Source organism: Quercus suber, unplaced genomic scaffold, assembly GCF_002906115.3.
Source record: "Quercus suber isolate HL8 unplaced genomic scaffold, Cork oak 2.0 scaffold_303, whole genome shotgun sequence".
NCBI lineage: Eukaryota > Viridiplantae > Streptophyta > Magnoliopsida > Fagales > Fagaceae > Quercus > Quercus suber.
The window spans coordinates 386,243-403,739 of NW_027069759.1; the positions used below are offsets into that span (position 1 = coordinate 386,243).

At 33.5% G+C, this 17,497-nt stretch overlaps 1 protein-coding gene across 1 annotated transcript; it reads left to right on the plus strand.

Annotated features, from left to right (window-relative positions):
• The first annotated feature begins 12,363 nt into the window (after positions 1-12,363).
• Positions 12,364-13,994, plus strand: LOC111988401 (protein FAR1-RELATED SEQUENCE 5-like). The gene is made up of 4 exons (XM_024020192.2): positions 12,364-12,672; positions 12,817-13,530; positions 13,748-13,831; positions 13,929-13,994. The coding sequence occupies exons 1-4, from the start codon at positions 12,364-12,366 to the stop codon at positions 13,992-13,994; spliced, it is 1,173 nt and encodes a 390-aa protein (XP_023875960.2).
• The last annotated feature ends 3,503 nt before the right edge of the window (positions 13,995-17,497 follow it).

Genomic DNA, 17,497 nt, shown 5'->3' on the forward strand with positions numbered 1-17,497 from the left:
TCTCTCTCTCTCTCTCTCTCTCTCTCTCTCTCTCTCTCTCTCTCTCTTTTCTTTTTTAATCTGAATTGGTTTGTAGGGTTAAGGGATAATGGGTTTTTAAATTTTGTTTGGGTTAGGTTGGGCTTTTGGTTTGGGTAATGCTAACTATGGGTGCTGGTCAAGCTTGGGCTAGGGGGACTAGGAAGGGTGGGCTGGGCTTTAAGTATTATATATACCTAATTTTTTTTTTTTTGGGACTAGGGGGGCCCGCCCCCTACTAAGTCCATTCTTAATTGACTCCATTCTTCAATGGTATGACTATGATCATCCAAAGTTAAAATTGAAAAAATTAATACAATCAAGGAAGAGAATGTATTTCCTATAACATGTTTAAGGGAAAATTATCTTATGCACTTGACGCATAGAGCACACCTCTTGTAGGCATGAAACATATGTAACACACCTCTTACAGGCATAGAGCTCTTCATGCCCAAAAGAGGCACGCTCCGTATGTCGATATCATGGTTATTAGTATTCCAATTCAGATTTTAGGATCCTAAGATCCTACATCTCAACACCATCCTAGATCTCTACTAAGGTCAAATCCGTGTGGGATCTTGATCTGAATCTTATAGGATCTCAATCCTATAGCGATACTAAAGATCCAGTGACATTAAGGAAAATTCAAAATTCTTTTCTCTTTTTAGTCCTCCAAATGGAGCCCAAATGCCCTAAATTGATAAAAAAAAAAAATATGTAATAAACAGCTTAGCCTAATGGTCATGGCCCAAATTGATTATTAAAAAAAAAATTATAAAAACATATATAAAAAGCAAAAAAATAAAACCTTGAGGCTCACATATGTAATAAGTAGTCACCTTAACAACATAACCTAATAAACAAAATCACAGAAGACAGAAGAGAAAAGGGGAGACTAGAGTACTAGAGACTTGATAGCGAGTGCAAAAAGCTGAGAATCCGACAGTGCAACCATTGTGAAAGAGACCATCAACAACAATGAGTTTTTTTTTTTTTTTTTTAATTCCACGGTTAGTTGCTTACTCATGAGATGTACTGGGTATCAATTGCTTTCTTTTTCTTGTGATCAATAAAATTATAATTGATATAATGTGTTCCTAGCTAGTGTGTGACTTAATTCCTCATAGTTATTTGTTGTGAATTGTGATGGCTTAATTTTCTAAACTAATCTTATGGGAAAAATTGTGTTTCTAGTGAGGTAGTGATAATGTCTTTAGGTGACATTAGTGGTAGTGGCATTGTCACTTTCCCTAATACATCTACACCTTCTCCTTTGAAATTTGTTTGTGTATTTGTGATTTGGTACTTTAATTTTTATTACTAATGCCACTAATTTGTATCAAAAATTACTTTTCCAATGTTTATTTAATATATATTATGAATTATAATTATGGGTATTTTTTAGTATTTTTTTTAATCGAAAGGTAGGATCTTACGATCCTCGTGTTGATCCTACAATCCAATCTACGAACCATGTCACCGATCCCTTGTAAGATCTTAATCTTGATAACCTTGGTCTGGAGCACAAGATACCAATTCATGTTTCAGAGATTATATGAGTCATATGGATTCAAAATTCAAATGTAATACATATTAAAATTTCAAATATGTTACGTAAGGAATAAAATGAATCACTTAATTATGCACCCGCTAAAATGATTTTAGCTTTCAAATTTAATTATTGTATTGTTTTCTCTCAGATTGAAGTTGCTTGTCAAATTTCATTTTTTAAAAAAAAAAAAATTAATTTTCATTCTCATCCTCATCATGTCTTTGCCTGTTTCATTTTTCAGATACACCAATGAAATTCCCAAATTGGCCCGAAGACAAGAGGTGCAACTGTATAAAGATATTTTTGTCCTTTGGAATGGGGGTGTGGGTACAAAATTTAGATTTTGCTTATTGGGCTCTAATCTCATTTAATTTTTGTTATATAATATGCATTTGATAGTTTATAATTTTGTGTAATCAAATGCAAGTTCTTTTAACTTTTCATTTTTCTCTTAGGAGATGTGGGCGACGTTTGACTTTGATAGGGTAGATCACGAAGTTTAAGACTTTGGGGGTGATGAGATTGTTTGTATTATAGGATTTTGAAGGAATGGGTTGTTGGATCTGGTACTTGGGGTCTATTCAAATTGATGAGAGTTGTAAATGTTATGGTTTGTTGGTATAGATTCTTTATAGGACACGGATTTCCTCCAAACTAGAACAGCTGTCACTCAATGCAATTAACACTTAAGCTTGGGGTCATGTGTTAGTTTGGAGGAAATCCTCCAAACTAGAACAACTGTCACTTAATGCAATTGACACTTAAGCTTGGGGTCATGTGCATTTTAACTGAAGAGCTGTTAACCCTGATAGCGTTAGCCAAATTTTCTTCTCAGACATACACTAATACATAGCCTCACGCCTCTCTCTCTCATCTCCTCCACCTTTGTCTTGGTTTTCTCAGCAAACTCAGACCGGCAAGCTCTTGTGAGGTAGAATCTACGGCGGCCACGTGCAACAACCGCCAATCTCACTAGACCAACTGGACAGCCTCTCTCTCTCTCTCTCTCTCTCTCTCTCTCTCTCTCTCTCTCTCTCTCCTCAAACTCGTCAAACTCGCATCTCAAGCCAATCTCACTAGACCAACTGGACAGCCTCTCTCTCTCTCTCTCTCTCTCTCTCTCTCTCTCTCTCTCTCTCTCTCCTCAAACTCGTCAAACTCGCATCTCAACCTGAGGTTCTGAGGTTCTAACTGGCAAGAGCTTGTGAGGCGAAATGGATGACAGCCACATGCAACAGCTGTTGATCTCACCAGTCCATATCTCCATTCCTCCTCTTCACCCGCTTCCCCCTTCATTGATTCCACCCCATTCAATTTCTCACTCAGCTAATGCCACTCCCATAAATTTGCCGCCAAGGACCACAGCTCCATCGTGTCTCGGCATTCTCCCTGACAGTGACAAATGCAATGTTTCTCAATTTGTTCAAGTCTAATTTTCTTTTAAAAAAAAAAAAACTTTGTTTTTTTAAAGATAATTATTTCCTCAAATTGGTTTCTCAAATTGCATTATATTTGAAGTTTGAATATTTGTCCTTATGATTATGGACATAACTAAGTTCTATAGCTTAAGAGCTTATGGTTTTGTTGGTTTTGAATGGGTATTTATTGTTGGTGGCAAGGATTTATATACTACTTATTTTTTGGGAGTTTTTTAGTATAATTTCTGTTGAATAAGATGTTTAGGTATTTTGAGTACTAAATATTGTTGTTGTTGTTGATTGTGACTGTTTGTAAGACTATAAGCAACTACGGTTTTTTTGTTGGGTTTATTAAAAAAATTGAATATTATTTTTCATATTGAATATTCTTAACACTATTGTTTTTTATTGGTTTTTGGATTTAGGAAGAAGCTATGGTAAAACCTATTGATGGCAGTCCAAACACCCTGAGTAAACACAATAAGGAAATTAATGCATCAATGATTGGAATGAAATTTGATTGTGATGATAGTGCATATGAGTTTTACAAACAATATGCTCATAGAATGGGCTTCAGTGTAAAGAAACAGTATATTAAGTGAGGAAGTGCTGGACATGTTAAGAGGAGAACATTTTGTTGTTCAAAAAAAGGTGAACGAGCTATTGACAAACGTCGTGGATGATAGAAACAAGAGTCTACACAGCAGAAAAATTAAATTAACGGATCTACTTCATTCACAATTGTCAACATGTGCCATATAAGTTTCAGAATTAGAGAGTAAGATTGTGTACCTTGAAGCAGTGAAATTCAAAACTGAAAATTCAGAAGTTCTTGAGAAGACTTTCAATCTTCACTCCAATTCCACTAACTCTCAAGATGTGTGATCTCTCAATCAGATATATGAGTTTATTCTAGAGAGAATTGAAGAGTGTCCAACACTCACATACATACCAATTATTTCAAATTATTATTCATATTAAAATCTGTATGTTTCTCTCTATATATCTGATTATCTAATTGGGCTAGCCTTTTGGCCCTTCCCAATTGGGCTTTAGTATGTGGCTTGGAGTGGGACCAAAAGGGAACAAATAAGACTCTAACTCCAATGGGCCTTAGGCTCTTCTGTTAACTCTTGACAAGTTCAAAGTTACCATTAATTATATTTAATACAACTATATAAATATAATTGCACTCTAGGCCTTATCTATAAATTATATCCCAAGACTTTATTGTATATGTAACCCCTTCATAAAATATTCGTAGTAACACAAAGTCATGAATGAAGACTGCCACTTTATGAATTACTACATCTTAATCCTTGAGTACCCGGTTTAATCCTTTTAAGTTATTCATCATATATTTATGAAATCCAATTTCATAAATATATACTTTAGTCTTACTAAAGTGGTTAGGCCTAATTCTCTGAATAACAAAACTATTAAACTTATCTCAAGGGAATATTTTGTATCTCCATTAAGAGACTATGAATTCCATCTTGAGAATATATGTTCCATCAACACTAAATGTGGCTGCCCAACATACTGAGGTTTTGACCGTTACTTTAAATCTCACTCCTGATATATCAAAGTAACCTATACTTCATGATCAAGTCCATTATTCTCTCAGGATTAAGAGTTCATGCAAATGAAAGTCGTGAGATTTATTATTCAATTGACAGTCATTAGAAGAATAATAAATCTCACAGCGGTCTAGTTCAATATGTTTTAACTCTTAAAACATATCAACATATTAACTAGAAGTCACCACTTCCATGACCAAGACAAATTATCTTAGTTGATATGTTATAGTCTTCACAGATGAAATACCCAATTTCATTACCAACTACGAACCAAATTCTGAGTTTACAAAGAACTTGTGACTTATATCTTCTGTGACTAAGTCACATAAATCACATACTATGCATTTCATAGACTATATGATAATGTCCAAATATTCATGTTGCCATTATTTCAGATAATAATAAAACAACTTTATTAATTGCAATATTAAGTCATACATCATGTCATACATAATGTAATACATAGCATTATACAATAGGATTCTAGGACATAAATTCCAACAATCTCCCACTTGCCCTAAAGACTATTGTGCATTAATCTAACTCTCATTCCCTCCAAATGCAACTCGAAGGTCCTTTGAGGCAAGGCTTTGGTAAAGGGATCTGCTAGATTTTTTGCACTTTTAATCTTTGCTAGCACCACATCTCCACGAGCAATAATGTCTCTAATGATGTGATACTTTCTCTCGATGTGCTTTCCTTTCTTGTGATTCCTTGGATTTTTTTATTGTACAACTGCACCACTATTGTCACAAAACAATGTGATGGGAACTTGTTCCATTCTCAATACACCAAGGTCAGAAAAGAATTTCTTGAGTCATACAACTTCCTTTGCTGCTTCACAAGCAGCAACATACTCTACTTCCATGGTAGAGTCTGCAATACAAGATTGCTTGACACTCCTCCAAGTTATGGCTTCACCTCCCAAGGTGAAAACACATCCTGATGTGGATTTTCTGAAATCTAGATCTGATTGAAAATATGAATCTGTATAGCCAATAGGAATCAAATCCTCACAATCGTAAGCAAACATATAATTTCTCGTTCTCTATAGATACTTGAGAATATGCTTTATAACTTGCCAATGTTTTGGTCCTGGATTTGATTGATATCGGCTGACAATGCCAACTGAATAACAAATATCTGGTCTAGTACAAAGCATGACATACATTAGACTTCCTACTGTAGAAGCATAAGGAACTTGTCTCATCATATCTACTTCCTCTTGAGTCTTAGGCATTTGGTCATCAGACAGGGGAACTCCATGTCTGAAAGGAAGTGATCCTTTCTTGGAGTTTTGCATGCTAAACCGTTCTAGAACCTTATCTATATATCCAGCTTGAGATAAGCCTAACATCTTATTCTTATGATCTCACCAAAGCTTGATCCCTATAATAAAATTAGCTTCACCCAAGTCCTTCATATCAAATTGGCTTGACAACCAAACCTTTACAGATGACATTACCCCTACATCATTTCCAATAAGTAGAATATCATCAACATAAAGCACTAGGAACATTACTACTTTATCTTGATGTCTTTTGTACACACATGGTTCATCAAGATTTTGTTCAAAACCAAATGATTTGATTGCTTGATCAAATTTGATGTTCCATAACCTAGATGCTTGCTTAAGTCCATAAATGGACATTTTCAACTTGCATACCATATGCTCTTGGTTCTCTGCTATGAAACCTTCTGGTTGCATCATATTTAAGAAATTGCAGTCTTGACATCCATTTGCCAAATCTCATAATCATAATGAGTAGCAATGGATAAGAGAATTCTGATAGATTTAAGCATTGCTACTAGTGAAAAGATTTCTTCATAATCAATACCTTCTTTTTTAGTATACCCTTTCGCCACTAGCCTTACTTTAAAGGTTTCAACCTTTCCATCTATCCTTCTTTTCCTTTTGTAAACCCATTTGCAACCTACAGGTTTAATGCCGTTAGGTGCCTTTACAAGATCCCAAACATGATTGGAATACATGGAATCTAACTCAGATTTCATAACTTTGACCCAATAATGTGCATCTATATCACTCATTGCCTTTTCATAATTGTAGAGATCTGATTCAGCCTCTTCTGAGATAGCTTCATAAGTTTCTCCCAAACCTATGAATCTTATAGGAGGTCGAACAATTCTCCCACTACGACGAGGCACCTGTGTACTAGACATCTCATAAGTAGTATCTTGTGGTGTTTCTAATACAGCCACATCATCCCTAGTTTTATTCATTGGTTGTTCTTTTACAAGTTCATTCATTTCAGCTAACACAACTCTACTTCTAGGAGTAAAATTATTCATATAGTCATTTTCTAAGAACTTAGCATTTGTACTAACAAAAACTTTGTTATCCTTACGACTATAGAATAAATAACCCCTAGTTTCTTTTGGATAACCTACAAGCAAACATATTTCTGATTTTGGTTCCAATTTATCAGGCTTCCCTTTTAACACATGTGCTGGACAACCCCAAATGTGGAGATATTTCATACTAGGCTTACGCCCATTCCACAATTCCATAGGTGTTTTGGGAACAGATTTTGATGGAACTAAATTCAAAAGATGTATTGCTGTATTTATGGCATAACCCCAAAAAGATATCGGTAAAGTTGAGTAACTCATCATGGACCTAACCATTTCTAAAAGAGTCCTATTCCTTCTTTCTGCTACACCATTCTGTTGGAGAGTACCAGGTGCAATCAATTGGGATACAATCCCATTTTCAGTTAAGTAATCTTTGAAAACCTCAAGAAGGTATTCGCCACCATGATCAGATCGAATGGCTTTTATGCATTTACCCAATTGATTCTCGTCTTCAGCCTTAAACTCTTTGAACTTTTCAAAAGCTTCTGACTTTCGTCTCATTAGGTATACATAACCATATTTTGAATAATCATCAGTAAAAGTGATGAAGTACTCATAACCTCCTTTTACTTGGGTTGACATAGGACCACATACATCCGAATGAACTAATTCAAGCAACTTTTGGGCTCTTCTACCTTTTGCATTAAAAGGTCATTTGGTCATTTTGCCTTCCAAATAAGATTTACAAACTGGAAATTCATCAAAGCCCATGGGCTCTAAAAGTCCATCTTTAATCAGTCTTTGAATTTTGTTTGAATTAATATGACCCAAATGCAAGTGCCAAAGATATGCATCACTTGTAGAAGAAAATTTTCTCTTTAATGATTTTATATGAGAGTCATGATCTAATTCAGAATTGTATAATTCATACTTATCAGGAGTTAAAACATAAAGACCATCTACAATATTGCCAGAACAAATAAACACTTTACCCTTCTTTATTACAACATTGTCTTTAAGGATAACACAATATCCATGTTTATCTAAATAAGTTGCAGAAATTAAATTCCTACGAATATTAGGTACATACAGACAGTCTTCCAATATTAAAACTTTAGACTCAAAACATAAATTATAAACACCAACAACTACAACCGGAATCCTGCTCCCATTAACCAAAGTAAGAAATAATTTCCCTTCCTTAAGCTTTCTAGTCTCCTGGAACCCCTGCAAAGAATTGCAAATATGATTAGTACAACCTGAATCCACACACCAGGAATCTATCGGATTCTACACTAAACATATTTCAAGGAGAAATGAACTTTTCATACCTTTATTCTTGGCAGCTTTGAAAATTGGACAATTCCTATTCCAATGTCCTTTCTCATCATAATGGAAACATTTTCCTTTGAGCTTCTTTCCTTTGTCAGCAACCCCTAAGGCAATTTGTTTACCCTTTTGCTTAATGAAGTCCTTCTTGTTCTTCTTCTTACCCTTGCCTTTCGACTTAGGTTGTGAAGTAGAAGCTTCACCTACATTGGCTTCAACATTAGAAGTACCAAGGATGCCTTCCGTCGCTACAATTCATTCATTAATTCAGACAAAGAATAAATCTTTTTGTTCATATTATAATTAAGTCTGAATTTCTTGAATGATTCTGGTAGTGACTAGAGTATCATATCCACTTGGGATTCTCGATCAATGTCAGCACCTAAAACCTCTAATGTATTCAGATTAGAGATCATTGTGAGACAATGCTCCCTAACTGAACCGCCTTCAGCCATTTTGGTATTATAAATTTGCCTCATGGCTTCTTGCCTTGCAGAACGGCCTTACTCACCAAACATCTCCTTCAGACTTAGTATTATGCCCGAAGCTAGTTCTACATCCTGCATTTGATGCTATACATTTGAGATAGATGCTAGGATGTAGCACTTGGTCATTTCATTAGGTTTCTGCCAACGATCATATCGTTGTTTTTCCTCAAGTGGAGCATCTAATGAAGAAAAGCTAGGATATGGTTTAATAAGCACATATTTGTGCTCTTTAGCTATGAGAACTATGTCCAAATTTCTTTTCCAGTCAACATAGTTAGATCCAGTCAGTTTGTTTTGATTAAGAATAGTAACATGTGGGCTAAAAGATGTCATGTTCAAATATGAAATTAATAAACATGAATATAATAAATAAACTAGACATTATCAATTTAGCATATAAACATATAGTATGGAACCTTAATAAAACCATAATATAATATACGCAATGACAACCTAATCCCGCAATTAATATTACTCGGAAGCGAGGTCATATTAATCACTATGATTAAGCGAGAATTATTTTCATTATTAATGCTATCATGGTAACTCTTACCAAACAAAAATAATTTGCCACTTTTACTTTAGCCTCTAAGTAATAATGACATAGCTCCGAAGGGAGGTTAACATTATACTTAGTCTAGTGTACACCATTGCCTAGAATCAATGTGAGTCACCAAGTAACTCCACGGTAGCGTGGTCGTTTTCAATGTAAAAACACATATCATCCATCATTAAGAAGTTTAATCTGTAGTTCCATGAATTAAACACCCTCCGAAGGGAGCAAGGCATATACGCCAAGGCAAGGTGATTAATCACACTACTATAAACCGACAATGGAGGCTATGAGATCCAACCCTTGTATCTCTCTCCCACTAGATGTTTTAAAATAAAGGTTTTTAAATTATAAAACATGCATAATCTAATTACACATAGCCTTGCACTTTATACATTTGAAAACACTTAGAAAAAATTCAAAATTCCCTTTAGTAGCATTTTCGCGAGTATGTCGCAACTAAGCTCTTCTCACAAAAATGAAATAGTGAAAACACAAAATTTAGACAAAAACTTTCGCTACTGTCTCGCTACTATCTCGCAACTAAGCTCTTCCTGCGAAATTGAGTTTAGGCAAAATAGTGAAAACTCAAAAAATCAGACAGAAACTTTCGCTACTGTCTCACAACTGTTTCGTGAGTAAAGCTTACCCGCGAAAAGTTTTGTGCTTCAGAAACATTTCTCGCGAGTAACTTCGCGAGAAGCTAACTTGCGAAGAACCCATGTTTTCAGTTTTTGAAGGAAAAAATCTGAACAGTTTTCTATGGTTTTCTATGAACAAACAATCACCATATGAACATGATAGATAGAATTTGATGTCAAAACTGAATTTCATTGATGCTATAGCCTTAAAGTTCAATTTAACTTACTTAAATTCAAATTTAAACAACATCATAACATCAATTTCAATTTTCATCAAATCATAGTTTCAACAACCATGCAAAAAATTAAATACACATATAATCTTCTAACATTATGAAACTATTATCTCTAATTCCAAAACTCACAAAACATATTAAACAGATTGGAAATTGAAGACCGCTCTAATACCATTTGATAGAAACAAGAGTCTACGCAGCGGAAAAATTAAATTAATGAATCTACTTCCTTCACAATTGTCAACATGTGCCATATAAGTTTCAGAATTAGAGAGTAAGATTGTGTACCTTGAAGCAGTGAAATTCAAAATCGAAAATTCAAAAGTTCTTGAGAAGACTTTCAATCTTCACTCCAATTCCACTAACTCCCAAGATGTGTGGTCTCTCAATCAGATATATGAGTTTGTTCTAGAGAGAATTGAAGAGTGTCCAACACTCACATACATACCAATTATTTTAGATTATTATTCATATTAAACTTTGTATGTTTCTCTCTATATATCTGATTATCTAATTGAGCTAACCTTTTGGGCCTTCCCAATTGGGCTTTAGTATGTGGCTTGGAGTGGGACCAAAAAAGAACAAATAAGACTCTAGCTCTAATGGGCCTTGAGCTCTTTTGTTAACTCTTGACAAGTTCAAAGTTACCATTAACTATATTTAATACAATTATATAAATATAGTTGCACTCTAGTCCTTATCTATAAATTATATCCCAAGACTTTATTGTACATGCAACCTCTTCATAAAATATTCGTAGTAACACAAAGTTATGAATGAAGACTGCCACTTTGTGAATTACTACATCTTAATCCTTGAGTACCTGGTTTTATCATTTTAAGTTATTCATCATATATTTATGAAATCCAATTTCATAAATATATACTTTAGTCTTACTAAACTTGTTAAGCCTAACTCTCTGAATAACAAAACCATTAAACTTATCTCAAGGGAATATTTTGTATATCCGTTAAGAGACTATGAATTCTATCTTGAGAATATATGTTCCATCAACACTAAATGTGGTTGCCCAACATACTAAGATTTTAACCGTTACTTTAGATCTCACTCCTGATATATTAAAGCAATCTACACTTCATAATCAGGTCCATTATTCTCTCAGGATTAAGAGTTCATGCAAATGAAAGTCGTGAGATTTATTATTCAATTAACAGTCATTAGGAAAATAATAAATCTCACAGCGGTCCAGTTCAATATGTTTTAACTCTTAAAACATATTAACATATTAACTAGAAGTCACCACTTTCATAACCAAGACAAATTATCTTAGTTGATATGTTATAGTCTTCGCAGATGAAATACCCAATTTCATCACCGACTACGAACCAAATTCTTAATTTACAAAGAACTTGTGACTTATATCTTCTGTGACTAAATCACATAAATCACATACTATGCATCTCATAAACTATATGATAATGTCCAAACATTCATGTTACCATTATTTCAGATAATAATAAAACAACTTTATTAATAACAATATTAAGTCATACATCATGTCATACATGATGTAATACATAGCATTATACAATAGGATTATAGGGCAAAAATCCCAACAGTGAATAGGTATCTTTTCATCACCCAATTTCATGAATTGGTTGTTTAGCACAAATGACTTGTCAACTTCAAAAGGATGGTATATTAGAAGTTGTTTATTTTCATGAACAACATAATCATGAGCTTGCTCCTTTTCCATTGAAACACATGTTAAGATCAAATAGGAAAATTACACCTGCCCAACAAGCCTTTGCGAATGATGCAGAAAAATCTGGGGTATTAATAAAACAAACCATAGATTTGTTGAGCATGCAAGTTGGTGGTTATGAAAGTCTTGGGTTTTTGAATGTTGACTATAAAAATCATGTAAATTCCAAGAGGAGAGAGGCTTTAAAGAGAGGAGATGGTCATGCTGTGATGGATCACTTTAGAAAAATGCAATTAGAAGATCCATCTTATTTTTATTCTATACAACTTGATGATGATAATCAAATTTTGAATATTTTTTGGGCTGATTCTAGATCTATAGTTGATTATGGACACTTTGGGGATGTTATATGTTTTGACACCACTTATCTAACAAATTCATATGGTCGACCCTTTGCTCCATTTATTGGAGTTAATCATCATAAATAATCAATTGTCTTTGGTGCAGCTTTACTTTATGATGAAACTATGATATCTTTCAAGTGGTTGTTTGAAACTTTTTTTAGTGTAATGTCGGGGAAACAACCAAAAACTATATTTATAGATCAATTTGCTGCAATGGCTAATGCAATAGAAGATGTGTTTCCTGAATCAAATCATTGTCTATGTGTGTGGCATATTTATCAGAATGCTGCTAAGTGCCTACATCATATATTTAATTCATTAAGCCAATTTCGAAATGATTTTAGTAATTGTGTGTATGATTTTGAAGATGAAAATGAATGGATAGTTGCTTGGAATTACATGCTTGAGACATATGATCTAACTGATAATCCATGGTTGCATGAAATGTTTGATGTGAAAGAGAAATGGTGTATGGTATACGGTTGACATATGTTCACTGCTGATATGAAAAGTACTCAACATAGTGAGTCAATGAATGGTGTGTTGAAGAAATACTTGAAACTAAAACATGGTCTTTTGCAATTTTTTGGACATTACTCTAGAGTATTGTTTGATAAGCGAAGCCAAGAACTACAAGCAGAGTTCAAAATGAGACAAACAACACCAGTTTTACTATTTGATTTTGAGATGTTGAGACATGCTGCAAAGTTGTACACTCTAGAAATATTCAAAATGTTTCAAGATGAATATGTGAAGATTGTGGATTGTACTATTTACAAGGCTAATAAATCTAATTCTATCACAGAATACAGAGTGAAATATCGAAATAAAACTCAAGAGCACTTAGTGAAATATGAAGCCTCAACAACGACAGTCCAATGCAGTTGCATGAAGTTTAGCTTTGTGGAAATTCTATGTTCCCATGCTTTGAAAGTTCTTGATAAGAAAAATGTTAAGAGAATTCCAGCCCATTATGTATTGAAAAGATGGACACAAGATGCAAATGTTGGTTCTATTAAGGACTATCGTGGCATTAATGTTAAAGGTAGTGCTCAAGAGTCAGTGGGAAAGTGTCTTTCTCACTTGAGTCACAAATGTCTTCAAATTAACACACTTGTAGCAAAGAGAGAGATGGTGTATGAACATGTTGATAAATGTTTTGACAAATTATTGAAGGATTTGCAAGAAATGAGAATTAAATGTTGTTTGTCCTCTATGGAGGGTGAGGTCCATGGTGAAGTTGTTCCCGAGAATGTTTTACAAGGTGATGGTGGATTTGAGTCACATGTGGACATTTCTCAAGGCATATGTGGGATCAAAACAAAACCTACTGTAGGTCATCCAAGAGGAAGGTTGAAAAGTTCATTAGAAAGGACAAAAAAAAAATCTCTAAGTAAGAAGGATCAACCCAAAAAGACTAGTGGAGCAAGACAAGTTCAATCATGTGGCGGCCTAAATAGAGTAAGTTCATTTACATTCCATTATAGAACTTGAATTTGTAGGTTCATAAATTTGTTTTATGTGACAATTGTTTTTTCTTCCCACATAGGTCGATTCCTCAGTTAATATTAATTCTCACAAAGAACATAGTAATGTTGAACAACCATCACAATTAGTAGATAATATAACTCAGGTATGATGCTACTACTTACATATTTTTACTAATATTCTATTAAACAATTACTAATATTAAAAAATGACCTATAAATTTATTTAAATGTCATATACAGGAATCTTTCAGCTGTAGTAATTTGGTTGGACAAGACAATGTTGTTGGGTTAAATGGTTTGAATTAGGTATACTTATAAATTTTGTCTAATATCTTACTATCCAGTTACTTTCATTAGCATAGAAAATGAAATATTGATTTGTTTAAATTCTATATGTAGGAATCTTTTGATTGTGAATTTTTAGTTTGACAAGATCATGCTAGGTTATATGGCTTGATCAGGTGTGTATAGTTGTTATGAATTTTGCTACAACTTAAACTTATATTTTCCTTTTAGTTATTTTTTCCATACACTTATTTTATATTTGGTAGCATATTTTGTAGATTTCAGTAGATCCTGATATTGACAACCTTTGAAAAACACCATATTGGCTTTCCTTGTGTTTTGCATAGTTTTTGGACAATATATTGGCTGTTATATAACATCTAGTGGACAGAACTTTGATAGTAATTTTTTGGACAACACATCTGACTTTGATAGATTTTTGGAAAGCATATCTGACAATTTGGATAGATTTTGTGGACAGAACTATTTGGACAAATTTTTTGGACATCACAATTTGGACATATGCAATGGGAAAGTTCATTTTTATATTTTTGTATCTATGTATTTGCATATTTGAACAAGGCAGCTTTAAATGAATGCAATAGAATGATATGGATGGAAATTTAAATTCAGGAACTTTAAATTTAGCAATAGATTTGTTGAGCTTTTCTTTTTATTTGGCTCTCTTTAAGATTTAGGAATTTTAAACTTAGATATAGATTTGGTTGGCAGAAAACATTCAAGTGAAACAAATATAGCCTGAATTGCAAAAGAAAGCAACAACTTTTGTAGTAAAAAGCAACTTGGTTGGCTTTCCTCCTCTTTGGCTTTCCTTGTCAAAGTTGTAATTAGGCCACCAAATTCACCTTCTTGTAGAAAGGATTGCAATTTTTTTTTCATGATCAAACTTTATCATGATATTTTGGAATACATGTAAACAGTTCAGTTGCATTGGAGATTTTATGGTCATTTGCCCACTTGAAATGGCATCTCCTTTACATTTGATTGTTCTGTTTTTTGCTTCTTAAAAAAAACTCTGTTTTGTTCTCTTTATTTTATCTTGCTTTATACTGTTGCAATGAGTGTTGAAAATGCAATGGATTCATTTCTTAGTTGGTAACAGAACATAACCTATGGATTTTGCATTTATAGTAATTGCAACAAGATTGATTCATCTTAGAAAGTTGGAATAATGTAAACAGTTCTGTTGCATTGGAGACTTTATGGTCATGTGCCCACTTGAAATGACATCTCTTTTACATTTGATTAGTCTTTTTTTTTTTTTTTTTTTTTGCTTCTCTTTCTCTGTTTTGTTCTCTCTATTTTGTCTTGTTTTGTACTGTTGCAATGAGTTTTGAGAACGCAATGGATTCATTTCTTGGTTGGTAACAGAATATAAACTATGGATTTTGCATTTGTAGTCGTTGCAGCAACTAACATATATATATATATATATATACACTTGGCCAATTCAAACAATCTGTATAACGAGGCATAGTGAAGGATGTAAATTTAATATACAAAGCAACTCTAAAAAGCTCTCTTTGCCCCAAGCCAAAAAAATTTGTCTCGTGGCAAGGTGTTGTATCATTTTTCTTTGCTATGAGAAAAAGATTTTATTAAAATACAAAGCAGTGAACATCAAGGCAATATAAAGGAAGAGGACTTGCTACTATCCTCAGAAATTACATCAAGAAGGGCCTTGGGTCCAGAATCAACATTCAAGCTACCCCAAAAATTGTGTTTAAGAGATTAGGTAGCCAATATATAAGGAGCATGATTTGCCTCTTTGCATATCCATTTGAAAGAACAATTAGGAAAATTTGTAGACAGAGAAAGGACTTCAAAAATGCAGCTTTTCTCCATGGGGATTGCACATCTCTTCTGAACTAACCATCTTCCCTATTACACTTATAAAGCAGCTATCCTCAGTCGTGAACTGTGCAAATATTAATCTTCTTGTCCATTTAAGTCTTCTAGATCTCACTTTTAACCTTTAAGGTCCACATTATGAGAAAGAACTTAAAGTTGCACTTGTTCTGTAAATAGAGTTTATATTGTTGCTACATAATAACATTCTTGAGCTTAAATGCACTGTGCTTCATATGATATGGACTAGCATCTATAAAAGAAATTGAAAGAAATAAACAGTAATTTTGCATAGAATAAAGACAATAAAATTAAACTAACTAAAAACGTCTCTTAGTTTACAGTTTTTTCTTGACCATCTTTCTATTGATTATGAAAATTTTGGAATTTGATATGATCTTTCTATTCTTTTTAATAGAAAAGTTTACAACCTTTTTAGCCTCTAGAGATTTTAATGGCCAACAACAAAAAATTCATTTGAATCACAGCACAAACACTCAAAGCCTCATGAATATAACCAAACTTTAAAGAAACAATAATCACCAGTGGATTTGAATAGGAACAAGAGTGGTTCATAAACTCAATAAAAAATGTATATATAAAATTTAAGGAAAAACATCTCGCATTACAAACAGCTTCTTTCCAAATTAAATTGCTGGTCTAATTTTCTTTAAAATAATAAAAATTTATTACATCCATAAGAAATTAAAAAATATATATCCATTTAAAACCAAAGGAAAGCTACCTTTCTCAGTCAACAACAACAACAACAACAACAAAAACCAAATGAATATGCAAAATCTGTTAGATAATATATATATATATATATAATAGAGTAGGCTGAAAGTTCATATAGGAAATTAAACCAGATCTTACCGATTAAGAGAGAAGATGATGCTGCAGAACTGATATCATCAAGTGGGAGAAGAGATTTCAGTTTGCTCTCTTCTGAAATTAAACAGCGTTTTTCCTTAGAAATTTCATATAGGAACATCGGACCTTTACCGATTAAGGGTGAAGATGATGTTTCAGAACAGATGTTGTCAATGTTGAATAAATTAGTGCAGCACACGTTAGAATGGATTTGGGTTGTCCTAGTCTTTAGGAGTTCAGTAGTTTGTTTCTATTTGTTTCCTGGTTTGTAGGAGTTGTTTAGCATGATCTTAGTGGTGCCTATATTTGTGTTTGTAACCGTTTGTTTTTAGCCTATATTATGGCCATTTCATTATCAAATGAAGTAGTAGAGTTTCAGTCCAACTCTGTTTCCTTTTGTTTTAGTTTATCGCTTTCTTCTTTCATTTTACATTAGTGGTATCAGAGCTAGTGAGAAAAGCAAGAGAGAAAGATTCCCCAAACAGTATTGATGGCTTCAGATTCAAATTTTGTGCAGGCGTCAATCCCACGCTTTGATGGTCACTATGACCATTGGAGCATGCTCATGGAGAATTTTTTGAGGTCCAAAGAATATTGGATGGTTGTTGTTTCTGGGGTAGCAGAACCAGCAGCAGGCGTTGAGTTGACAGATGCACAGAAAGTGGATCTTGAAGGGCAGAAGTTGAAGGATCTCAAAGCAAAGAATTATCTCTTCCAGGCAATTGATCGTTCCATCCTGGAAACTATTCTTTGTAAAGAAACTTCCAAGCAGATCTGGGATT

Coding starts and splice junctions, on each gene's coding strand:
- LOC111988401 (XM_024020192.2), top strand. CDS start 12,364: ATGTCGGGGAAACAACCAAAAACTATATTTATAGATCAATTTGCTGCA. Junction 13,531..13,747: donor GGATCAAAACAAAACCTACT/GTAGGTCATCCA, acceptor CTTCCCACATAG/GTCGATTCCTCAGTTAATAT. Junction 13,832..13,928: donor TAGTAGATAATATAACTCAG/GTATGATGCTAC, acceptor TGTCATATACAG/GAATCTTTCAGCTGTAGTAA.